The sequence below is a fragment of the Argiope bruennichi genome, chromosome 10, assembly GCF_947563725.1.
Source record: "Argiope bruennichi chromosome 10, qqArgBrue1.1, whole genome shotgun sequence".
Taxonomy (NCBI): domain Eukaryota; kingdom Metazoa; phylum Arthropoda; class Arachnida; order Araneae; family Araneidae; genus Argiope; species Argiope bruennichi.
In genome coordinates, this window is record NC_079160.1 from 67,785,562 (window position 1) to 67,812,203 (window position 26,642).

Consider the following 26,642-nt stretch of genomic DNA (forward strand, 5'->3'; position numbering starts at 1 on the left):
ATTGTCGAATGCCCTGGGATCCAAAGAAAAGTAATATGTTGGTTAATCTGAGATTTTTCCACAATTTTGGCCACAATTTTATGAATAATGGATGGGGATTTATATGAAAATTTTTGAAGTGCTGTAAGAACTGAAAGACTATCTGTAAGAAGAAGTAAATGTTTCTCAGGAACGGAAAGATAGTCCAGAGCCTGGTAAATTGCAAGAGCTTCAGCTGTAAAAATTGAATTGATGTTGTGGGTTCGAAAAGCAAATTGAGACAGATCCGAAATGCCGGCGATTGAAGTTAAGTTTTGTGATTTCGATGCATCAGTTGCGATAATGAAACACTGTTTGAAGTCCTTTTGAAGCGTTTCTTGAAAACTGCCATTAATAGCTGAGTGTGGGAGAGATTTGTTTTGAAAAGGGTATTTTGAAATAATAATACTGCAATTTTCTCTTGGAAGTTGCAAAAAATGTTGATCAGAAATAATGCGATTCCAATTAATGTTTAGATCAGAAAAAATTTTATCCAGAAAAATTTTGTCCTGTTCAATAAGAGCAAGATTGAAATGTTCTAAATCTAATTTGTAGATGGCGGAGAAGGAACTGATAGAAATCTGCTTAATGAGAAATTGTAAGGATAAACGTTTGATTTTTTCACTGAGAATTTCCTGATTGGAGATGTAAAGGAGAGCTTTATTTGGTGTCCACTGTGGAACACCAAGTGCAATGCGAAGTGCTTTGGTCTGAATAATATTACATGCTTTCATGTGAGTTTCTGGAAATTTGTTGATAATGGGACTGGCGTAAAAGAATAAGCTGCAAATGCTATTGTCTGTGATTGTGATTAAATCTTTTGTTCTTGGGCCATAATGTTTATATGCAAAACCCTTTAATGCATTGATTTTTTTTAAAGCTTTATTTTTAATTTTATTTAAGATCGATCCGTTTTGATTTCTTTTTGAAAAAGGAATTCCGAGGAATGTAATTGAGTTTTTCCATTGGATGTTCGTTCCTGCTAGTGAGATATTTGGGTGGGTAAAATTAATTTTGTTTGAAAGATCGGCTATGTAACTTTTCTCTGCATTAACTGAAAGCTTCCAATACGTACACCATTGATGTACGTTTTCCATTGTTTTTTGTAATTTCTTAGCAATAAGTTCAATAGACTGGTGCGAGCAAAATATAAATATGTCGTCCGCAAAGATCAAACAATCAACTTCATTTTCAAGAGTTTCAAAAAAATCCGATATAAAAATTGCCCATAAGATTGGCGAGAGGACACTACCTTGTGCCAATCCTTTGTTTGTAATTCTTATGTCGGAGAGTGTTTGTCTCCATCGCACTTGAAACGAACGGTGACTAAGGAATTGATGCAACCAAGCGCATATCTTCCCGCAGATGCCCAATTCCAAGCATTTATATATCAATCCGTCAATATAAACCGAATCATAAGCTTTTGCGATGTCGAGACTAATACCAATGAAATGTTTTTTTTCCCTCTTTGCTTTTGAAATGCTGTAATATAATGAGTAAGTGGCTGCCCTATTGTCCTTGTATGGTAAAAAACCAAATTGTTTTGGATGAAGTTTTTTGTTCTTTGTAAGAAAATCAGTAATTCTTTTACATAAGATACGTTCAAAGATTTTGGAAAAAACAGATGTTAGAGCTATTGGCCTATATGATGTTATCTGAAGCTTGTCTTTATTTGGTTTTGGAATGGGAATAATAAGTGCATGTTTCCATGTTTTGGGAACATATGCTGTGTTAAAAATCTGTTGAAATAATTGAAGGATGTAATAATTTGCATTTTTGTTAAGTTTTTTGAAAAAGGATGCGGGAATATTGTCTGGACCTGGGGTTGTTGTTTTTGATTTTTTAATTGCGAATTGTAATTCTTCCATTTGAAGTGCTCCGTTTAATTCGCTTTCCTGATTGTCCGTAAACTGGATTGGTAATGGCTCGTGAGTACTGGAATTGTTGGCATAAAATTCTGCGAACAGATTACTTTGCACGAATGGGTTTGTGATAAAAGAATTGTTAACAGAAATGGTGTTGAAGGAGTTATTATCTTCATATTGCTGATTCATTTTTCTTAAGATAGAATAAAATAAACGAGGATTTCTTGCACTATTACATAAGTTATCCCAAAATTTTTGTTTTGCTTGTTTACTATAAAATTTGAATCTGCTTGCGAATTTTTTGTGAAGAATCCAAAATTTAGTTGATATGCATTTTAATGCTTTCTTCCGATATATGATTTTAAGGTTGTAAAGTTTGTGACAGGTTTTATCCCACCAGGGTGGGTATTGTTTGTTATTCAAAGGTATTTTTCTAGTATTATTGGATATGATTTCTGAAATGTTTGATGAAACTGAGTCTAGGTTAAGATTTGTATCTTCAAAAATTTTTTCCGATTGAAAAAGAATAGATTGCCATTTAATTTCTGTGAGGAACCTTTGTTTGTTGTGTAAAACTTTGCAGGTGGAAATTATGGGGAAATGGTCGCTATCAAAAGATGATTCAGCAACAAAACAATCTGAGCTACAGAAGAGTGATTTGGAACAAAGGGTAAGATCCAGAAGTGATTGGTTACCTGCAGGAGTAATGTGCGTCGGGTTCGAAGTATTTAAAATGACAAAATTTGAATCCGTTAACCAATCGACAAAATTGTTGCTGAGTCTGGAAGAAGTGGTTGAGCCCCAAAAAGGGTGATGTAAATTAAAGTCACCAAAGATGAACGTTGGTTCAGAAAGTGAGTTAAAAAAGTTTCCGAAAATTTCAATGTCAAAACCTGTAGGAGCGTAAATGTTTACTATACAAAAGTTTAGAGAAGCTGTAATGATTTTAACGGTGAGTATTTCCACGTCCGAATTTTGAGGTACATCGTAAGGGATTATGTATGCCGACAAATGATCGGGGATTCCAATTAAAAGGCCCCCTCCCAGTCTGCCTTCCCTGTGAGATCTAAAAAACCTTTTTTTATAGAAACTAAAATCTTCTTCAGCATAAAGAAAAGTTTCTTGAAAAATCCAGAAATCTGAAATTGAGAAGGGAGGAATACCAAGCCAGATTTTTTTATTCCTAATACTACGGCAATTCCACTGAACAAAACGCATCCTAATAAATTAAACCAACAGAAAAGGAAAAAGCAATCTGCAAACTCTGCAAGAGGTCAACCAAACACTGGGGTGACGTACACACACAAAAAAAAAAAAACAAAAAAAAAAAAAAAAAAAAAAACCCAAGCATTTGGGAAAGATAAAATTGAAGCAGCGCTTTGCAAAGAAGAGAAACAAATAACAAGCAGTAAAGTGGGAGAGGAAACATAAAACAGCAAAAAGGAAACAAAGCGCAAAAAAAAGATTATTAATCCGAAGTCCCAGCAGGGCCACCAGCGTCCCATTGCATGGGTTGACTAGTAGAACTAGCGAAGTTTTTCGAAGCATTAAGTAAAGCTTTTTTCTTCCTGGATGGGGATTTAATTTTTTCACCTTTGTCAATCACATGAATTAACTGTTGCACCATAGACTCGAACGTCTTTTGAAATATTTCCAATAGAGCATTGAAATGTTGCTCCATCTTTTTGTTGATGTTTTGGATGATGGATTCCATTTTGTCGTTGAAATGTTGTTCCATCTTTTTGTTGATGTTTTGGATGATGGATTCCATTTTGTCGTTTAAAGATTTTTCAAAGTCAATGGGTTCCGTGTTCGATCTAGTAACAGTCGCATAAGTTGTATTAGAAGATGCATTAAATATGCGTCGTGCTTCCCCCGCAGTGAGGTGGTTACGACATTTTAGATCCAAAATTTGTTGTTCTTTGACGTACAAGGGACATGCTTTAGATGTTGCTGCATGAGAACCTTGACAATTAATGCATTTAACTGGGTTTTGACAATTTCCAACGTGTTCTGTTCCACATAATTGGCAAACTTGGTCTTTCGAACATATCCTAGATGGGTGTAGGAAACTGTAACATTTTGAACACTGTCTAGGCCGATCAATAAAAGGTCGAATTTTCTGGATTGTAAGCCAAAGTTTAACTGAATCTGGAAGAGAAGTACCCAGAATTGTTACGAGAATTGGAGAAGTTTGTTGTGTCGAATTTTGTTTGACAAAACGTCTCATCTCTCTGATTTCAATATCGTTAAACTGTCGCAGTTCATCTGCAACTTCTTTGAGTGGAACACATGTGGGCATATCAATAAGCAGAAATCTAGAAGTAACTCCTTCCCAAATAACGTTTGAAGTAACCTTAGTATCGTTAATCTGCTCTAAGCTAAGAAGTTGTTTTGCGCATCCCGGATCCTTTGTAGTAAAAATTAGTTTCCCTTGCCGGGTAAATCTCATGTTCATGCTATTTGAGTGTCTGTCGATATTTTGCTTTATGAAAGTTTGCATCAGAATGGGGTTTGTGCGCGGTATTTGAGAAGAAGCATTCGCATTAGAAAAAATAACGTTTATTTCCTCGTAATGTTTCTGACCTAAATTTAGCACAAGGTCCTTGGCAGGTTTTTCATTCAAAAAATAAATGTCAGTAATTTGAGGCATCGTGTTGAAGGCGAGAGTTTCAGAATTCAATTGAAAGGACTCATCACTAAAGTCTTGCACTGATACAAATGTGCGACTCAGCTTGCAATGAAGAAAAAATTCACAAAATATAAAGGAACAATCTTACCTCGTACAAAATGAATTTAGCAGAGTAGAAATATGAGGAGAAACAAATAAAAAACTTGTCTAAGCTTGAGAGTAAGATGCAAAAACAAAATCCACCGTAAAGTATTTTAAACGCAACTTCGCTTTTTTATAAACAAAAGACCGTTATCAGAAAATGACTCAAAAATTATAACTTCAAATGTAAACAAAAAAATCCGCTTCATACTCGGCGGAGAACGTTAATGGCAGACTAATCGACGAAAGCGGTGCGGATGAAACTTAAATGCCATGCGCGAATAGGTCATGACATGTGACTTTTACGTCACATGAATTGACCCCATTGAGAAATGTCAAATGTAATAACCCGCAATACCTACCAATGTAGTCCATATCTGTAGATATCGAATGTCGTATAATATTATAAAGTATTAAATAATTATTGAGATCTATTGACACTTTTGAAGTTACGCAATTTTCGGAATTTCTCCACGTGGGAAAGACCGTTTTATGATCTATTGATGCTAATCGGATGCCGGATCAGTGATCCCAGGGCTTGGCGACAAACTTGGCAAACATTTGACAGCTTGATGACGAAATGGATGATACTAGAATCTTCAAGAATTTTGTTGACGAAATGGATGATATTAGAATTCAAGAATTTTGGCCAAGATATGCTTGCTTGTTCCAGAACCTTCCCTGCTCTGCTCCGAAAATTATAAAAGACCGGCAGTCCAAGCCGAAGAGCATCGTCTAGTAGTATAAAGTCTTATATGAGCGAATTACTTGGATAAATCCAGTGAAGCGCAGGTGTTGAGTGGTACTCAAGCGATTGGTGAATTGAGCTGTGTGCCGAATCGTGGAGTTTATTATAGAAGCAGCATCTAGTCGTGTGTGGAGAAGCCAATCGTAAAGTAGTGAGCCGGCAGTTGGAACAACTAAAGCGAGGAGACAGTGGAAAATTGCAAGATTTTGGAGAGATCGTAGAGGATAGCTTCCTAGATTTCCTCCTCCTGCTGAGTTCTGTCTGGTCGCTTTGTGCGCTGTGGTTGTTGTTACTATCGATTACTACTTGTGGGGTGCTGTTTGTTCTAAGTGTGCTGTTCTGTACTTCTCGGGTGCGTGTTTGTGTTTACGTGTTAATAAACGTCTTTGTTTGCTACTGAGACCTGTTGATTGTGTTACACAATACTTTCATTGCAAACGAAGCCGTTGACTTTACGGGGTTAGTGGCAAAAGTTCCGCAACACTATGCTTAAAAATGTGAAAATAATTTACTTATATTACAAAGAACTACTACGCACATTTTTCTTAAAGTTAGAGCTTTAATGTTCAAAAATGATACAATCGTTTGTGAAAAATAATTTCTTTTTTTTAATGCCCTTTATTTTTATAGCAAATATTTTCATTCCTCCAGAATTTATTTCAAAAGCGAATCTTGTTATTGGAGAAAATTACGTTCCTTTTGATTTCAACTTGCTTTGTTAATGCGAAACCGTTAAAAATTTAGAGACCGTCCAATTAAATGCGGAAGTGCACAACCCTTCATTTCTAACCAAATTCCATAACTATAGACTACGTGCACCGTTATTAATCCAATAGATAAGAAGGGCCACATAAAAATCATCAGATTTGAGATAAGTAGGATAACAAGTGAAATGATAAGGTGAGCGGCAGATTGACAAATTTTGTTTAAAGAATAATCAGTATGAGTTAAAGTTTAATTAGGTTCAATTTGGAATTATACTGTAATTATACAATTATACAATTGGAAATTATACTGTACAATACTGGCTCAATATAGTACAATATAAATTCAATATCAAACAATATAAAAAGTATTATATTTTGAAACTATTCCAATATTGTAAAAATTTAGGTTAGCTATAAAGTTTTTCTCTAGTTACAAATAATTATTAAAGAAGAATCAATGAATATAATACTGTAAAATTTATACTGTGGAAGAGTCGGGCTTTTAATTTTTAAAATCCAACAGATAGCACAACTAATGCAAAATTATGATTTTACATTCGATTGTTGTCAAAATGAATTAAATGAAATCAACAGGAAAAAAAAATTCAACGTGTTCTTTTTTTCCATGAATTAAAATTAGCCTTAATATTCAATAGCAATTTTGGAATTATGTAAAGGACAGAACGATAATCACGCCATTTAAAGATATTGATATATACAAAGATAGGATCACAGATTCTGTGCCTTGTGTAAAGGTGAGTTTACACTCTGTCAGTTATAAGACGGCTTGTAAGACAACGCAATCGCTGAAAGGGACTGATTTATGTTTGCCCCAATTTCATAAGATAGATTCAGGCATTTTATGCTTGGCTATAAATTGCCGTTTTGGCGTTCTTGAATTTTTCTTTTTCACTGCGTATCGTATTAAAATGACGGATATTTATACAAAGAAACTAAAAAGGTAAAATAAATAAACGGCCAACATACCTAAATTTGGAAAACTATAGAAAAGAAATGGCAAATAAAATAAAAAAAAACATAACTTCGTATCAGAAAGAATAAAGTGCAAAAACTGTCGGAATTAATCTATGAAAAGTGACCAATTTTTTTTTCATGGCAACCCCCCCACGCCAAATTCTACAAACACTTGCGCAGTAAGAAAAAATACAATGCAGCAGCATGTTGTTGTCCCGCCAGGACATGTACTTGCCATGGACCGAACAGCATTTTTCAGCTTTTCTACGCATGCGCTACTTACTGGCAGTCTTATAACTGGGCGACTGTAAACCCACCTTAACAAATGAAATGTTGGCAGCACTTGGCGAGAACCGAAATGCCGCTCAGACATTCTTCGAACTGCCAAGGTGTTCATATTAAAATCTTCTGATATGATTGCTTTTATTAAGAGCTTTATAAATATATTTTATACTACCATATACCAAATTAATATTTTTGTAACGTAACCAGTTTCGAATTTTAAAAAATTATTTAATACAGTGCGATGATGATTCATTTCCCAGAAAAAAGAAACTATTAGTCGAATCTGAGAATTTGGAACCTTGATGCTGCAGGAGACGAGAAAAGAAAATCTAGAGAATATAAGATGGTGAACGAGATTGTTATTGTCTCACTTTTTAGCCTTGATTTCTGCACTTAAAACGATAAAATTACTTCTGCAACTTTAGATCTATAAGGAAGGATCAAATGAAAACAGAATGAGAGTACAAGAGGGTGGAAGAGGTACGAGAATACAAGCGGAAGAACGAGATTATCATTGACTGTCTTTTTAGCCGTACTTTCTGCACTTAACGAAAAAATTATTTCTGCAACTCTGGATCTATAAGGACGGATGAAATAAAAACCGAATGGGAATTAAAGAAAGAAGTGACATAATTTATTTTTAAAATTAATCAACAAAATGCACAAACTCTTGTCTCACTGGTTCATCAAGCGCAGGAAACCTTGTTCATAGAAGTTGTTTGCCTGAAATTGAAAATAGTTGCGAGCAATATCATAATCTTGTTGTCTAAGTAATATCCCACAAATTTTCTCGCATACTCTCTAATAAAAATGTCATCCCAGAGAATGCCTTGCATGATATTGGTGTACAATAGGTGCGAAATATTAACCTTTCTCGTGAAGTTAGAATTTTTACTGAATCTATCGCGTGATCCTTGGTAAGTTATTTGGCGATTAATCTCTAAAATGCGGTTAAAAGTATCCGAAAATTGAATTTGTATTTCAGAAGCATTTCCTCGAAGCGATTAAAAAAAAAAATTGATGCAGAGGCAAAAAATCCTTTACTATATTCGATGTATTTAAGTCATTGGGTCTTTGAGTTATCACGTTTATATGTTTCAGAAATTACAGAAACGACAGACGGTGAATTCCTAATTGGATTTGGCTCAAAATTTGAATGGTGCCTAGTCTACATATGTTAACTCTGTGCATCGAATTTATATATCTAGTTCTCTTTAGGGATGACGGATATTTTACGAGTGGTTATTACGTAACCAATATCATAAAGTCACAAATACCAGTGATCTATACTTTTCAAAGAGGGGTGTCATTCAAATCCTTGATACGATCTTACTGGTGATATTTCGATTACAGGATCGAAAGTAACAATCGATACGATCTGTCCAATGGAAGCTCTCGAACAAAACAGAAAAGGAGAAATCTGTGAATGGGTTGAAAAGTGAACGGACCAGTTATTCTTGGAATTGTCGTATCATTGAATTGCACATCACTGAAATTTAGCAGAGCGGTGACTTCACTGGAAAGAGTGAAGTCGCCGCTCCACTTCATGAGAGTGATCTTGATTTTCCAATATTCGCATTTGATGATGCACTATTCCATACAAATCATTTTTAATTGCTTGTAACATGATTTTGCATATATTCTGTTTACTGCTGGCGCCATCTATTGGTAGAATCTGGAACTAAAGTAAACATTTTAAAGAAATGACATATATATTTAATTCAAATTTTTCAGAAAATGGTTTACTCCAATAAAGAAATTAAATAAATAGTTTTGAAAAAAAAATTTAAGAAGTAAGCTGAAATAGATAAATTAATTCAATCACACGTTACTTAAATTAGTAAATTAAGTATTAATTACAATTAATAAATTTTAGATTTAATATTAAGTAATAATTTGTAATTAATAATATGATTGAAATAACAGATATTTGGAACAAATATTTAAAAATAACAATAGCAAAATTATTTGTTATTCAAAAAATCGTGAATTATGCATCTCTAGTTCTCTTTGCTTTGTAGTTATCGTGTTAAATTATATTCGAACACCTAGACAAACAGATTTGTAAGCGGATTTTGTTCAAAATTTGATCTGAAAATTTGGTATAAAGACCATGTACAAAATATCATACGTCTAGATCAAAGCGTGTCTGTGTTTTCTTTGTAACAGACAAACAGACGGACGGACATTTTCGAAAATTGTATTTTTCGAACTCATGGATGTTTAAAATGTGGAGATTTATGAATTTTTTGATGATTACTATCTCTATACTACATATACGAGAAAGTAAAAAGGCCTCTTCTTTATGTCCTTTTTTTAGTGGAACGAAAATGTCAAAGTCACGTGATGAGTGATCGGGGCTGTATGGTGGGTGTTCCAGCAATGTTATCAAAACTTTGTCAACTTGTTTAGTGTGAGAGTTGTTGTCATGGAGCAATATTACTCCAGAAGATGTGGAAATGCTTGCACCAATCCTGCATACAAGTCAATGATGATGAATTTCTATTTACACTTTTTTATTCGTCAGTGCTATTTCCGAAATCCAACATCTTCTGCCGCTGAAAAACGAATAATACGACGCTGCTTTTCTTTAAATACGATATCTACGTGGATGAAATGACAATAGATTACATACTGGATGATGATATTGGTCAACCTCCATTACGTAGCATGTGATTTCATGAGAATCATCTTATAATGGGCAAATCCATTCTCTATCAAGGGTTGTCTTTCTTATCTTTCGCTTTATTGCTACATGCAGTTTTCGCCACGTTTACACAAAATACACTAGATTATAATCACTGATCCGTTTTCATTTGATTCATCCATATATAATAGTTAATAATAAGTACAAAGACCTCACTACATAATAACTTTCCTGAAAATTGAATATCTAAAGGAGGGCGGTGAAAAATATCTCTGGCCTCAAGCTGTAAAATGTGAGCATGGAGTTTTATTGTAAAGTTTTAAAAAGCGAAAAAGAATTCCCTATTCTCAATTCATATTCATTGAATCACACAAATCAGTAATGCGAAGCAGAATAATTTCTTCTAATTTTTTATTTTTCGAAAATTTTATTTCTTTTCCGAAATTCCTCTAATCTGCTATTTTTAAATAAATGTTTGCGTAGTTACCATGAGTGCGATAAAGAAAAAAAAAAAAAAAGAAGTTATACATCACAACTCACTTCAAGTTATGGTGTAACAATCAGTAGGTCCCAATAACAAATAATCATGTTTATTAATACGAAAACAAGAATATACAGACGACAAATACACAGTCAAGATGTATACAAGCAACACATAACAGCATTTATAACAAATAGCAGCCCACAGGTAGTAATCGGTAGAAAACAACCAAGACAGCACACAAAGCGGTCAGACAGAACACAAAAGGAAGATAGAATTCATGTAACTATTCACTAAGGCTTCTCCAAACGCCTGCAATTCTCCACTGTCCCCTCGCTTTAGCTGTACTCAACTTCCAACTCACTACTAAATGACTGGCTACTCCACACACGATTCGATGCTGCTTCAAGACTTGCCTACAAATTCGGCACATGGTGCCAATTCTTGTTACAGAATGGTATTCTGCAATAATATATTTTAAATATTTTTCGCCATTTGCTAAAAAGAAGTTTAGATAGATAAAAGTTTAGATGTTAGATAAAAATTTTTGATATAGTCCAGGATTTAGAAACTTTGTTACCCTAGACAATGCATACTATGAAGTCCCTGTTTTAATAACTGGCCAATTTAATTTCACAATTCAATAACTTTTAACATAATAAATTATTTTTAATTTCTTCTGCTTTAATTACTTTGTTAAAATACTCATGATTTTTTTAAGTCTTTATTTCTTAGCATGTATTTTATGTTAAAAATAACTAAAGCAGATGAGAAATAATGAAATTCTACTGAACATAGCATCAAATTATATTTTATGTTAAAAATAACTAAAGCAGACAAGAAATAATGAAATTCTAATAAACATAGCATCAAATTTTTAGTTTTTATTTTACAGGCTTTATAAAGCGGAATATAGCACTACAAAATAATGAATATTTACTATTCCAATATATTATAAAAAATTATAAAAAAGTAATAATTTATATATTAATGAACAATCTTCATAATTTAATGTGTATAGACACTGTAGTCCTATTATTTTAAAATACAAAAAAAAGCACATTTTTTTTATATATATTATTTGACAATAATTATTTTTAATAATTTGACAATGGTTAACAAAAATATTAACAAAGGTTAAAAATAATATTAACAAAGGTTAACAATAATATTTACAAATGTTAACAATAATGTTAACAAAGGTTAACAATAATATTGACAATAGTTATTAGTATTTTTTAACTGACCTGCTTGCTCGCCCTCTTCAGTACAGCGACCCTAGGTAGTGTCTTGTTGGACATACGCCAATGTATATCTATGAATCATATCTGGGTCGAAACAGTACACACCTATTTTTATATGTCCAGTTTGTGATTTTGAATAGCCACGACACTTTTATGTAAATACATTGAGAAATTTATTAACGATTTCGATTTTTTTTATCGTTAAAATTTTTAACAACTTTATGCATTTTTTATTTTTTAAAAATTCTTTTTATATAAATCCGAATTATTTTTTAATATAAATAATTGTGTTCTGTTTATAATAGTAATAAAATTGTATTTTTTATTGCTTTCTTTTGAATCCAGTGAAATACAATCCAACAGAATTGGATTTATTCAAAAAAAAAAAAAAAAATGGTTGAATTACCTTTGCTAACCAAAAAAGTGTTTTTAAAATTTTTTTAATCGGAAGTGAAAAAACTTAGAGGATAGATAGCACTATTATTCATTTGTTTTCTATTTTTTCGAATTCACTGCAAACATCACAGTTTTTTTTTTTCCAAATAAGTGTGGGTGTATTACATTTAAACACTTTAGATAAAATTTAAAATCAAGTAAATTTAAATATCTAAACAAGCTTTAGTAACTTAACAGTGTCGAATTTTAAGGTAAATTATGTAGTACTTGTAACAATATTTATCTTATGCAGGAGTAGTTTCCCAATGTTCTAAGAGATGGCACCACCATCTCAAGATAGCTATTGACAGCAGGCTAGACGCATTAAAATCAGCATTATACTTGCACCATCAACAAATAAAAAAAAAATTGTTTTATTATCCAACGAATGAAAATGTGATAAGCCGATTCGCCGTCAACTTTGAATCGTCATAAGAACACAAACAGAATGCTTTCCATACAAGCTTCTAAGTGTACAGTGTTCTTGAAATCTTAGAGTAAACACGGTGCGGAAGTTCCAGGCAGATACCTTTTTTACGATGGGTTGTATTATTATGTCATGGTCAGTCGGTGTGTGATGCAGCATCACATTGTTATCCATGTCTACCAAGTGTATCTGGGTACAGTTAAACGGCCCCCCTTGGGGTTTTCGAATGAAAGAAGAAAATAAGGGTGATGGTGCCTCACTTGTTGTGTCGAGGGTGAGTTATAGGCAATTTTTAGACTTCATGGTTATTTTTTTTTATCTTGTTTTGTCGGTGATGCAATGGTTTGCTTGTCACGTGTGGCATTGAATCGAAAGCATGGTTTCTCTTTTAGGGGACGCGATTCAACTATTAGTCTACTATTGGATTCGTTTTTTTAATCAAAAAATAAAAAGGTCTTGCTTTTGTTGCGATGAAAAATAAACAATCAGTTTAAGTTTTATTTCATATAATAATCTTTTTTTAAAAAAATTAATAATTCTTTTCTTTTTTAGTTTATTTTACAATTGTAAATAGATAGAATTAAAAATAAAACTATCGATTGTGGTGGTTTGTTTTAGATTCATTTCATTTTTAGAATTCTTTATGAATTAGCTTACAGTTTTCCATCTTATTTTGATTTCAAAGCTTTCATAATTTTCAATTTTTGAAATAAAATGTTCTGAAAAAAATCTTGAAATAAATGGTGAAAAATATTGCTGCAATTATTATAAAGTCGCAATAGATTACAATCAATAATCATAAATCCAATCTATTTCATTATAATAATTTAATAATTTTTTATAAGCATTGGGAAACAGTGCATAAAAACATGAACATTATCAAAGTTTGTATTTGTGAGGTTTGTTTTTAGAACATTGGAACCCTAATTATGAAGAATGCAAGACTATTTTATTAATTTACACTTTATGAAATCATTTCACTGTCATCCCCCCCCCCTTGAGCATATATATTTAGAACTCTACTGTATAATTACAATTAGTTCAATGTATATTTCCTTTAAAATTATTCAGTACGAAAAGTATATGTACTGAAATTATACATCTACCTTGAAGTTGCATGTCTGCATTTTTTCGCCAATTTTCCTGATACGCGCATGCAATGCATAATGTAATTCCCTGTTTAAGTTATTGATCTGCATTCTATTTTAAGGGGAGAAGATTCTGTATCTTATGCATTTGGTTTGGCGTTAAATTTATGTTTGGTTTTAGATAATCCATAGATATCAATACCATATTTGAAGTAGATAGTAAGACTGTTCGAAGCAGTTTTACCGTTTTAAATCAGTCACGTAGAAGATTTATTTATTTAATAAGTAGCCGCCTTAGACGACTATCTTGTTCGATCGGATTACTGAATTTTCTCGTTGTTAAACTATTAATGTGGAATAAATTTATTTAAAAGTTCACTTTCTATCTGATAGGACTGAAAAATATGAATGTTATGAAATAAATCTATTACAAATTACTTCACGTTTGAATTTAGAAGTATATATATCATGAAATAATATTAGATGTGGAAGACCTACTTAATGTTTTGCCATCAAAAGTGTCAATTTTTAAAAAAATGTAATTTCAACATTAGCAAAATGATCGAATGGTTTTATTGACTCACGAGATTCGTTTGATTTTCATCAAAACAACAAAAACATTGTCGTGGATGGTGAATCAAATTAAATAAAGAATTATTAAAGAAAATTTTTTCTCAAATAAAATTTATATCATTAAAAGGGCATTTTTTTGTTCAAAGATAATGTCAAAATAACTTTTGTAACATAATATTTTCAGAAGGTATCTGATAAATATCAAAACGTGTATAGTTTTTAATTGATTTATATTTTGATTACTTTTAAACTTCGAAATGCTGACAACAACCTTCTTCTTGTCTTGACATTTTCACGTGCTCCAAATTTTATCAAAATTGGTAGGAAATCGTAGATTTTTTTATATAAGATATATGAACAAACATTCAAATATATATATACTAGTCGTTTTTGGTGACCAGTTGGTCTTTTGTTGGTTGGTCCAATAAAATTAAATTGGTTATATTTAATTTTATTTAAATAGTTTAACACAACTTCATGTCCATGATTTCTTTAAATTGCATTAAAGTCATGTTATTTTAATTGTAATACATATATTCTGTTCATTGTGTTTAAGAACCTTTCTAATGGAAACCAGTCCCATGATATAATACCGCTATTAAAAACGTAAATGGCCGATTCATTTATCTTCTAACTTTAGCGGTATTCTATTCTTCTTGTAAGCTAACTACACAGATAATAGTTAGAATCTTTCATCTTTAGCTCTTAACAGCGGAAGAAAATTTCGAGATTAAATATTAGTCGAAACAATAAAAACAGTTTGAAATTTATTACAACAAATTAATTCATTGTTGAAAATTAAGCAAAAAAAAAATGTTTTAAATAAATATAAATAAAATTTTTATTATAAAATTTTAAAAACATTTTTTTTAATTTAAAAATGCCTTTTTAATAAATTTTTTTAAAATTTTGTAACGCGCTAAATAAATTTTCGTGGTAAAACATTGAATTTCAGTTTAAATTTGAATTAATTAAAATTTTAAACAAATTGCTTTTAGATGTACATTCTTACCTTTCAAGGTGTTTTTCCAAATTTGATAGCTGTTAGTCAAATGATCTGGCCTTTTAAGGTATCCATCCGACTAGGTTCGGAGGGTATTTAAAAAAACAAATATTTTAATGATTATATGATGTTTTTTTAAAATTAATATACGGATGAAATGATGAATAAAAGTGAAATTATTTAAATATATATGTAGCTTTCGAAGGAAAAGAATATTTTGATGTAAATTTTAGCATTCATTTACAAAAACTAGGATTGTTTTAGAGAAAAAAAATTATGCAGTCTTTCTTTGTAACATTACATGTGTAACAAATCATAGAATGTAACAAACTATTATCTAAGAATGATATTAAAAATAAAATTTTTGTATGCAATATAAAAAGTTTTCTGGGAAATTTTGAAGTTTTTTTCAACAATATTTATATTAAACGATTATAAATCCACTTCAGAGCATTCAGCATCAAATCCATAATTCATTACATGCATTACATAACGAGCACCAATTATAAATCTCATTAAAGATATCTTGATTATTCTTTGAGATATGACAATACTCGTACAGTAGAATAATGAAAAAACTCGTTTTCAGAAAATGTATTTAAAGTTTTTAAATGTTTATAAATAAGTATTACTTACATGTCAATAATTTGCTATACTTTGGCTTCTAATTGACGTAGAGACAAAATAAAGATATCACGGGAAGCATAAACGTACATATTTTTTAAAACTGCAAAAAAAAAAAAAAAAAAATGAAAATGCGAATTTTATTTAAAATTATGTTTTCAACACCTATTCGGATAAACGCGCGCGCGCGCGCGCACACACACACACACACACACACTTTATTTACATGTATCGTTATCTTAGTGGAGATATGGATTTTTTTTATTTAGTCCACAATATGAATGGAAAATCTCAATTTACAATTCAATACTGAAAATCAGCAAGAGACGTTGCGTGCTTTTCTCTATTTCTTATCATTTAATCTTTAAATTTTATAATTTACAGTCTTTTAAACATCCGATACGAATTTGCTGTTGTTTAGTTATTGTTTAATTGCGTTTTTTATGAACTGATAAATAAAAAAAATCATTAATTTGAGTATTATACATTTTTTTTCGTAAAACCTTTATTTTCAAATATTACTTTATTTTTTTACACTCTGCATTTATTTGCGATCTTTTTTTTTTTTTTGTAATCAACGAAATATCCTCTAATTCTTGGTTATTACAATAAAAAACATTTCAATAGCCATTTGCCTATATTAATTCTACTCCACATGGTGTTGTTATCTGCTTAAAACAATTATTTCATCTTAGTATCCATTTAGTAGTATATTTTATAGACTTAAAATAACATCAAATCATTTTTTGAATTTGGATTCAATATTTGAATTGCATTATTTTTATCAGGGATTTTCTCAAGAAATGACTGAGTAGTGAAGTTTTGAATAACATTATTTTAGAGGATCATAAATCATTTCAACGGCCACTTCAGAAGAGATGCTCAAATAAACGGGAGTTCTCTTGGCCGGCTTTGTTTGGTCTAAAATGATGAAATTCTAAGCTTCATAACTCGGTCAGTTAGGGTCGCGGAAGAATGGATTTTTTTTTTTTTGTTTACGAATGTTAATGTGTCAAAAATGTTTTCTTAAAAATTACTAATAGTATCAAAAGGAAAACTTTTGTTGGCAGTTGCTTTCTTATGCAAAAGTTGGATAGTTAATGAACATAACAGCCAATCAGAATAATTTCTGTTTATACGGATTCGTTTTGTGGTAGCGGGGTGACTGGTTGTAATTTTAAAAAATATCGTAGTGGCCATACAAAAACTTAGATTTCATAGTTTTTGTAGCAGTGTTTTCATTGACTCGAACGCTAAAAAGATAATTCCATATTTCATTTAAATTATTTTGCCAAATAAAAATATGTGAATACTTTAAACAGTTTAGAGATTAGCTATAGGACTACGATTAGAGTGGACAATTTGAATAAAGATAACGCACATTTTGCATAATGTTATGCCCTATGAGAGTAAAGTAACACCTCAGTTCTTTCTAATGATCAAAATAGCAATATGCTATAGGGTGACTTAATACGATATAATGAAAAAATATCAAACCATTCATAAAAAGAAGAATTAAGTTTAAGATAAAAGATAAAAAAATTGCAGGACTCGTGCCAATAAAATCTTCTTGTTGCTTTAGAATGAACGTTTATATAAATAAATCATAACGTACCTTAGAATTGACAAACTAACAAAGGTTGTCGAAGCGAAGTCGATATATTGAGTTTTTGGACAACAGACGGGAAAAAAATCGATAATATCGGTAGTATTCGCTCAAACAGTAACACTGACAGGCATTTAATTCGATCGATAGTTTTGAAACTATCGATAGCGTTAACAGTTTTCTCCCTGCAATATTATCAACAATCAGTGGTACCGATTCTATAAACAACAGCTATACTTTTTTTCACTATTGTAATCAACACTGTTAAAACAAATACGTTTAGTTTGACTACACAAAACAAATTAGAATGGAATTAGTTGAGTATTTGCTCATATTAAGGGTTATAAATGTTCATGAAAAAGAAAAAAAGAAAAAAAAAACATTATTTTTAAAGTATTTATATCAAGAAAACTTTTTGGCACTATTATTCTTTTAAATAGATTTAATAAAATCAACTTTTTAAAATACACTTTTATTTGTACAGTAAAAAATTATTTTATTTTTATATATATATCTTTTTTTATAATTAATTTATAATTCATTAGTATAAATATTATGGAATCCTAAAATTTATTTTTCAAAATTCCTGTACTAGGTGGCAACAGAGAGCTAGAGTTTAAATTAAATTAATTTATTAATAATCTAAATTCTGAAAATGATCTGTTGTCATGGTGAGCATCCAAGTGTTCAAAATTTCAAAATTCTAGTACTTCAAAAAGTGAATAAAAACAAAAAATTACAGAGCTTCATCTTAAATAAACATGAAACTAGTTAAGCTAAATATAAACGTCCGAAAAATAACTTGATGCCATTTTTTTCAGTAAATTAAAGATCTTATGATTAAAATAGCTAAAAAAAAAAAAAAAAAAAAACGCGAAAAGATAAAAATTTTTCAATTAGATTAAATATTTTATTCATATATATATTTCTATTTAGAATGTGTTGAAAAAAGAAAGTAAAACTGCTTTATGTTCGAAAAGGGAAATGATTCTTAAAAATTCTCTCTATATTTCATGGATTGTAGATCGAAATAGATAACAGCAAACGATAAGAGACGGGAATAACCTTCTCGGAGCATTTCCGCCAAACGATCCATTCAGGTACCGGAAAACGATATTCGTATGCTTAACATTGACCGGAATTCTATTTAGAATTTAATTCGTGTTCGTTATGTCACGCGCAAGGAAATGGTGACAGATTTAGAAACTATGATGGACTTCGAAAAGAATAGGTTGACAATATTATGGATGTGTGGATTGTTTGATCATAGGCGTTGAAGGAACCGAATCATTGCTTCCTTTGTATTGAAGTTTTTGGCTTGGAGGAAATTTTAAATAGTTGATGGCATTTTGTTGCTTTTTTACATTCATTTATATATTCAAAAAATGAAATGGGTATATTGTCGTTTTGAAAAGAATGAGATCAAAAGTTTTAAAAGGATTTTTTTTGAAGATTAATAAATGATGCATTATCAAGTATTACACATCCAGACAATGCAAGGAATGGAATTTATACTCTGACTTATGGACAGAGTGATCAATATTTCAATGAAAATGGGATAATCATGTTTGTATTTTGAAATTTCGCTTTGGAAAAATTTCGTTTTATTTTTATTTAAATTTTTATTATTATTACAAATATTGTTTCTGTGTAATTTATATAATATGCGTTCAATTTTTTTTCCCGAAAAATAAAATGTATATATTTATTTTAAGTTGAATTTCCCCATAAAAATTATTCTATATTTTCTTACTTTTTCTGTAGTTAATTTTAACAGTCACAGTGTAGTTAATTTTAACAAAAAAATAAATAAAATGTCAAAATGATGCATTATTTTGAATGGTGCCTGAAAAGAGCTGTTGAGTACAGAGGATAATTCGATAAGCGTGTTATTTAATTAGTTAAATAATTAACTTTCGTTTAAAATTAAATTTCGAATTTTAGGTGAAATGACAAAATTAGAGAATATAACATAATAAACATAATTGTATAAGGTTTCTAAAACAGTGTGAGTAATATGATTAACAAAATTTGAAGTTTAAAAATACTTTGCTGAAATAGTCATTAAGATTAAATACGGGCAAAAAGTTTAATAGAAATTTTACATGATTAATAATCCTAGCAAATCAGCTGTTCGTCAGAGGCTGCTGGTATGTAATATAACGAAGTGCCTAAGAAGAGGAAATCATAAAACTATTTTTTTAAATAAATTATTTAAAAAATAAATATTTATTTTTAAAAATAAATTCTTTTTTTTTAATTTTTAAAAATATGCTCATGTTAGTGTACTAAAAATAGAATTTTTTAAAAATAAATATCACAAAGAATAAAAAAAATAATGAAATTCTTATTCATTCATAGAAACTTAAAATATAAATTCCTTTATTTAAAATGTTTCTATAAAATCCTCATCTTTTTACGGTTTTGTACTTTTTAATTATTATTATTATTTTACTTTTTAGTTCAATAATAAAAGCAATATGTTAGAAAATTTTTGGTATTTTAATTATTGAAATTTATTTAACTCGTCATTTTTGCATTGATTGAATTGCATTTCTGACACTATTTCTATCTTTACGAAGTTTAACAGAGAATTTCGAGAAAATTAAAAATTTATTAATTTATTATCCTAGCTAAACATGCAAGAATTGCCGTGAATCATGTCATAATAATTAAAAAATTTCTATTCCACCGATTTTGCTGATTTCAGCTGATTTTTAGAATTTTTCATATTTTTTCAAGAAAGCTTTTTCGCACAGTAGTTATCGTTTGCTTTCTTTCAAGCTTTTTAATCGGAACTTTCATCGTTATCTGCGTCGCAAGCTTTAAAGAGGAAAGAGCACTTGAAAAACTGCACCACCGATCTTTACTGGTAAAAGTACTGGTTAATACGCTACGGTTCGGTTATCTGAGGGAAAAAAAAAAAAAAAAATATATCGCGTATGTGTTATTTTTAACCTTGCACTGTACGTGTTCTTGGATAGCCATAAATTGAGCTGGTTTAAACGATCGAATAGTATCATTGGTCATTTCTCAGTTTTAGTCTTTATAAGAAAGTGGCTGTTACGTTAGTTCATAATTCTTCTAGGCTTTTTTAAGCTTGTTCGAACGTTCTGGCTGGTTAGGAATTTTGACTTGATTCACATTGTAAGTGTACATTGTTTTAAAATATATTGTTAAATAGTTCACATTCGAAGGATTTTTGTGTAAAATAATTATGAAAATGTGATGCTATTTTTTGAAAAAAATTTAATTTATACTTATAATAAATTGGATTCATTTCGATCTTTCGTTAATGAATCTCTATATTAAGGCAGTTTTGGAATTGTATATCTTTGTCTGTGAACTCGATGGGCTGAAACGATGAAATATAATATGCCATGTAAATAAATATAATATAATATAATATGTAAACTATATATGTTTTTATTTTGTCAGTTATTTATTTTAATATGTATTCTATGAAAAAAATTGATTTAAGTAAAGAAAATTCATGTAAAGTTAACCATAATTATTAACTGTCATTTTCCTTACTTAAAATAAAAGGATTTATTTATTATGATAAATTATATGGAAATTTAGAAAATACAACATTTACCTTTACTATTTTATACATTTGTCTAATGGAATATAACATAATCGAGGAGATGAAAATTAATATTCCAGTATATCATAAATAACTAATTTATATTTTATTTAACAACAGTTTTAATAATTCATTGTAAATACACATTGCTGTTCTGCTATTCCATAATTTAGAAAAATCGGACTTTTTGTAAATTTATTAATTTGGCTTCAACGTTTTTAAATCGATTTGCCAGTGGTCGCCTCTGAACGTAGCGGCTCTGGGCAATTGTGTTGTTGAAAATCCACCATCTTCAAGGAATGTTAACAAAATGCCTGTAGATCTACCTACCTATTTGTAAGCTAAAACACAAAATAAGCCAGATGGATGAATTTTAACGTATGATTTTTATATCTAAATTGGAAATCTGTATCTTATTTTGTAATAAATTCATAGACCATCATCTATTTATTCGTTTATTTGTGTGTTTATGAACTCATAGCTGAAAAACGTAATGAATTAAACGAATGAAATTTAATCTGTAGTCTTCAGATCAAAAAAATAGATTTTTTGCTTATATTGGATTAAATCCGTCAGAGGAAAGAGTTCCAAATTACATACTTGATTTTCTACATTAATCTACTTATTAAAAGTGAGAAATCATTTCAGTTTGAAGTCGAAATGCAATTAAACTGTAGACAAAATCATTGAATGCAATATATTAAAATATAAGCACCTTATTATTTCTTACGTTACTTATATATTATTATTTGCCATTTATATCTGAGAAATTCAAATACTAAAATATTTTTTTTTTTTATAAAAATATAATTTTACAGTACATCAATTTTTTTTAAAATTCTAACTGTATTATATTAATACAGAATAAACTTTAAAGAAAATAAAATCAAATACATATGTATTGGCTTTAAAATAAGTTCAATATAATATAATTCATAGAAATAAATATTTTTTTTTAAATAAATAAAAATTCTCATTTAATATTTCAATACAAATTAAAGTTACTCATTTAATATTTTTATATGCTTCGATTTCGAACAATGGAGAAAATACAGGTGAAAAAGTTGCCTTAAATCTTTCAAAATTGTAAATAAAAACTTATAAAAATCAGACCAGTAACAACGTATTAATTTTTTAAAAATTTAAACCTGATCGAAAGATAATTTCGTATAAAAGTTTCCCCAACTTAAAAAAAAAGCATACAAAGAAATTTTATATTAACATTAAAATGGTCAAAAAAAGTTTTTTTGTTCACATTTTTATTTAATTTTACTTGTTTCATGTTTAAATAGATAGAATTCTTTAAATCGATTTTTAACTTCCTATTCTACTGAAAATCTTTGTATATTTATGTACTCTCAATGGCAAAGAATTATTTCAGTGTTTGCAGAATTTGCATATCAACTGAAGGAATAATTTAATTACATTTTTATTCTATACTAGTTCCACCATCTGATAACGAATTTGAGAAAAATTAATTCTGTTGAGACTTTGAATTTCATTTTATTTGATCATTTCTCCACTTAAAATATTTTTATGACGTGATTTCAGAAGACAAAATAACAAGCTAATTTACACGAGTTTATTTATTTTCATTCTAAAAAAATAATATCTACTTTTGCAAAAAAAAAAAAAAACTATCAATTTCAAAAAAAAAAAAAAAAAAAAAAATGTAATTCCATTTTGCACGTAGCAATGAAGTTAATTCTTATTCGGCATTAACAGTCTTAGTAACAAATTTCATGATTTCATAATATTTGTATGAATAATTCATGAATTGAAGATTAAAAAAATAATTAAAATAATTCTAACATAAAAATAAAAGTACTAATTGATACATATACATTACATACATCTAACATAAAAATAAAAGAATTTGTTAATACATATGAAAGAGTTAATTAATATATTAATAAAATCGTGTTTCTAAAAAATGTTTTATTATTATAATTTTTTGATATCTATTCGTTTTACTTTTGAATTTCTTTAGAAAATATCTTTGTGAGAATTTTAAATTCCCTAGAGTTCAATGGCACATCGGTATTTCGAAAATTATTTCCATTTTGGGAAATATTTAGAATAAATTCAGCACTTTTAAAAAGATATTTAAATTTATAACTTTATAAAGCTTTCTAGACATGTGCTAAATATTTCATAAAGATAACTTGTGAATGCTTCTTTATTTTAATTGAAAATAAATTAAAAAGATAATCGGATAACGAAACTGACGAAAACATCTTTCAAGTTCTTCCTTAAATGTAATTAACATTACAATTTTAAAATTCTAAATCACGTGTGCATGTCACACCCGACTGTAATCACCAGCTTATCCAATAAAATTCTTGACTTCCACTGTTTACGCATTCCAAGCGATAATCCTGCACCAGCATAAACAACAAAATGAATTATCTGATTTTCGAAGGCAAAATCCTTGCTTACCATGCTGTGATTTTTAATTTAAAGCTTTACGTTTGATGTATTACAGGACATTCTTTTAGAGGATAAAACTCGGTAGAATTCATATGTGTTTTATTCTTCATAATTCAACATGGACGAGGTATGCCTTTTCCCTATTAATTTTTCCCAAGATTGTTTAAAGTGTAAATCTAGAAAAAAATGTTCATTTTTTATTATAGATTTTCTCTAGTATACAAAACATAACATTAAAGCGGTATTTTATATTCTTATTTTTTTCTGTTAAAATGGTAAATGTGTTTAATAAAAAAAAGTGACGTATAAGATGGAATAATTTGTTTATATTTTTTTTATACCCCATATGTTATTTTATCTGATGTTGTAAAATGTTTTATTTGATTGTTTTTAATGCATGAGTATGCTTAGAAATTCTTTTGGTTTAATCCTAGTTTAATGTACCCTCGAGTTTGTCGCCAACACGATAATCCATAAAAGCAAGTGGAATCATTTTTCTAGTAAACCCTAATACTGATTTATTTACAATTTGTTCGCTTGTTGAGTTGTACATCTACTACAGCAATTTTGTAAAAAATGAAAATTAAAAATAAAAGACAAATAAACATCCATTAAAGAATTTAATTAAATTACGTTTTATAATCGAAAGTATTATTATTGCTAATAAAACATTCAGTGTTATTTTTAAAGTGAACTATGAATAAATAATATTTAACTTTTTGCAGTTCTCACCGAATTGATTTATTCTAATTAAAATCGTCTGTTGACGAATTTTATTAGATAAGAAACTAGAAACATGTTGAAATAATAGGAAAAAAATTTACTAAATTGCTTTTAAAAATGTTCATATGTATTATATAATGTGATAATTCTTTTTTTTTTGTAACAAGAATACTAATGAAGAAATAAATATACACAATGGAATCATAAATCTGCTGTTATTTACTTGAAAACTATAAAAAATATTTCTGATTTAAATGAAAATAAATTTTTGTAAATAAAAGGAATTCGTGTCCTTTATGTTTTATTTCAAAACTCTTATTTCATTTATTTTCATTAATATGTGAGAATTTTTTATTATATTCTTCTAAAGACTATTCTGATAAAAAAATTATGAAATTAGCAAATATTAATTAAAGAAAATTTAAAAAAAATATTCTAGATTTTGATGAAAATTGGTTTTTTTGTAAATAGGAGAAATTTGTGTGTCATATGTAATTTATTCGAGGTTTAACATGTCTGTAATAATAGTACGCTGTATCTGATCCTTTATTTTTATGAAATTTGCAAAAAAGGTGTTCTTGTATTTTTAACTGATAAATATCAAACCTTGGACATTAAATTAGGTGTCAAGCATTTTATAATTTCGAGCCAAAAAAAACAAACAAACACACCTTAAATTGGAATATAGTAAATTAAAACTTCGGAAGTTCAGTATTTTGATGAGGTTCGAATGATTCGATAATTTATGCAACCAATGCAAGATAGTAGAAATTACAGTATTTTTACTTTGAAAAGTGCAGATAAAAATATAATTATAGCTTAATGTCCATAATTATAGCTTAATAGAGTTAGACATTCCACTGAAATAGCATTTTTTTCCCAACAAGATTGGATCAAACGATTTAATTATTGCATAAATTATTAAATGGTTATCTTTTAATATTAATAACATACGGTCAGTTTGAGATACTTTTCCTGCTCTTTTTCCAAGAAATTGAATGTTGAAAATATGCTGAAATCTACACTTGAAGAAATTATGAATACTTTATTTTTTTATTTTTTTTTATTTATTGATCTCTTTTTAATGAATGTTTAATTCACGTACTCTTAATTTATAAATTTAAATTATGTGACAAGATCAAAGAACGAAATACACGGATCGAAACAATGTACCGATTTTGCCAACTTTTATTTCACGTAAAAGCGGTTGACCTCTAGTTAAATCATAATGGCCGCTTGACTTCACCCTCTCCCATTTCCAAGAGAAATCACAAAAATACTATTTTACTATATATTCTCTGTTGGGAAAATCTTTTACTTCAATCGCAATCACTGTTGATTGCTGATTTTCCAAATTTTTGTTTTATATGAAAACTTTTAATCCACCGATACGTACGTCATCAATGGATGACTATCCTTTTACTACATTCCATTTTCGAGAGAAATATTAAAAATATTGATTCGCTAAATATTTTCTATGTGGAAAAATCTTCACATGGTTCCCCCAACGCAACTACTGTGCTAATTTCGCCATTTTTTATTTTATTTGAATGTTTTCGCTCTCTAGATGCATCATTAATGATTACCTGTCTATCCACCATTTCGAGAGAACTTTCTCTTACTAATTTCGTTATTTTTTTTCTTGCAATCTGTTTCCACACTTTGCAAATATATTTACTGATCAGAATGGTCCTTTGTGTCAATCAGTGCTTTTTTAGTTTACATAACTTTTAAAAAATTAAACCAGAGGGAGTGGTTTCTTCAAAATCTTTTCATATACTCTTTAATAAAGATATTTTCCCAGTGAATGCCTTGTATCTCATTGACGTACAATAGTTACGAAATATTAACCTTTGGCTTGAATTTATCATCTGACCGCCGTTCAAAAGCACGAGATTCATTCCAAGATAGCTTTAGTGTTTCTTTAAAAACGTGACGTTAATATAACTAAACTAAACTTCACGTGAATTTAGCATTTTTACTGAATCTGCCCTATCATCTTTGGCGAGTATTTTGGCGGTTAATCCCTGGCATCAAAAGTAAACAAAAAATAGAATTTGGGTTCAGACGCTGACACTTCTCAATCGACTGAAATAAAAATTTGACATAACACTACATTTAATGTCGTAAAATCACGTACCAAGTTAATTTATTTAAGTATTGAGTAATTTTTGAGTTACTGCGTTTACATGTTTCTGAAAGTACAGACCGACAGACAATCAACCCGTTGTGTGATTTTGACCAAAATTTGGTATGTTAAATCTGTGTACCGAATTTTATCTATCTAGCTCTCTTCGTTTTGCATTGCTAATTTATATTCGAACAGTCGGAAAGACAAAAACTTCCTCTGAACGGATTTTGCTCAAAATTTGACTAAAATATACACATTTGGTTTTACGTATGT

At 29.3% G+C, this 26,642-nt stretch overlaps 1 protein-coding gene across 7 annotated transcripts in view; it reads left to right on the forward strand.

Annotated features, from left to right (window-relative positions):
- Positions 1-12,605: 12,605 nt before the first annotated feature.
- The window catches only part of LOC129988941 (sorbin and SH3 domain-containing protein 1-like), a 213,980-nt gene continuing 199,943 nt past the window's right edge, over positions 12,606-26,642 (forward strand). For 3 of the 7 annotated variants that reach the window (XM_056097226.1, XM_056097229.1, XM_056097231.1), the window contains exon 1: positions 12,608-12,879. In XM_056097226.1, coding sequence (XP_055953201.1) covers positions 12,778-12,879 — 102 coding nt within the window. In that variant the 5' untranslated portion in view covers positions 12,608-12,777. Of the gene's footprint in view, positions 12,880-20,631; positions 20,647-23,618; positions 23,643-26,642 lie in introns of those variants that run through there. The other 4 variants (XM_056097227.1, XM_056097228.1, XM_056097234.1 and 1 more) reach the window with 4 other exon arrangements.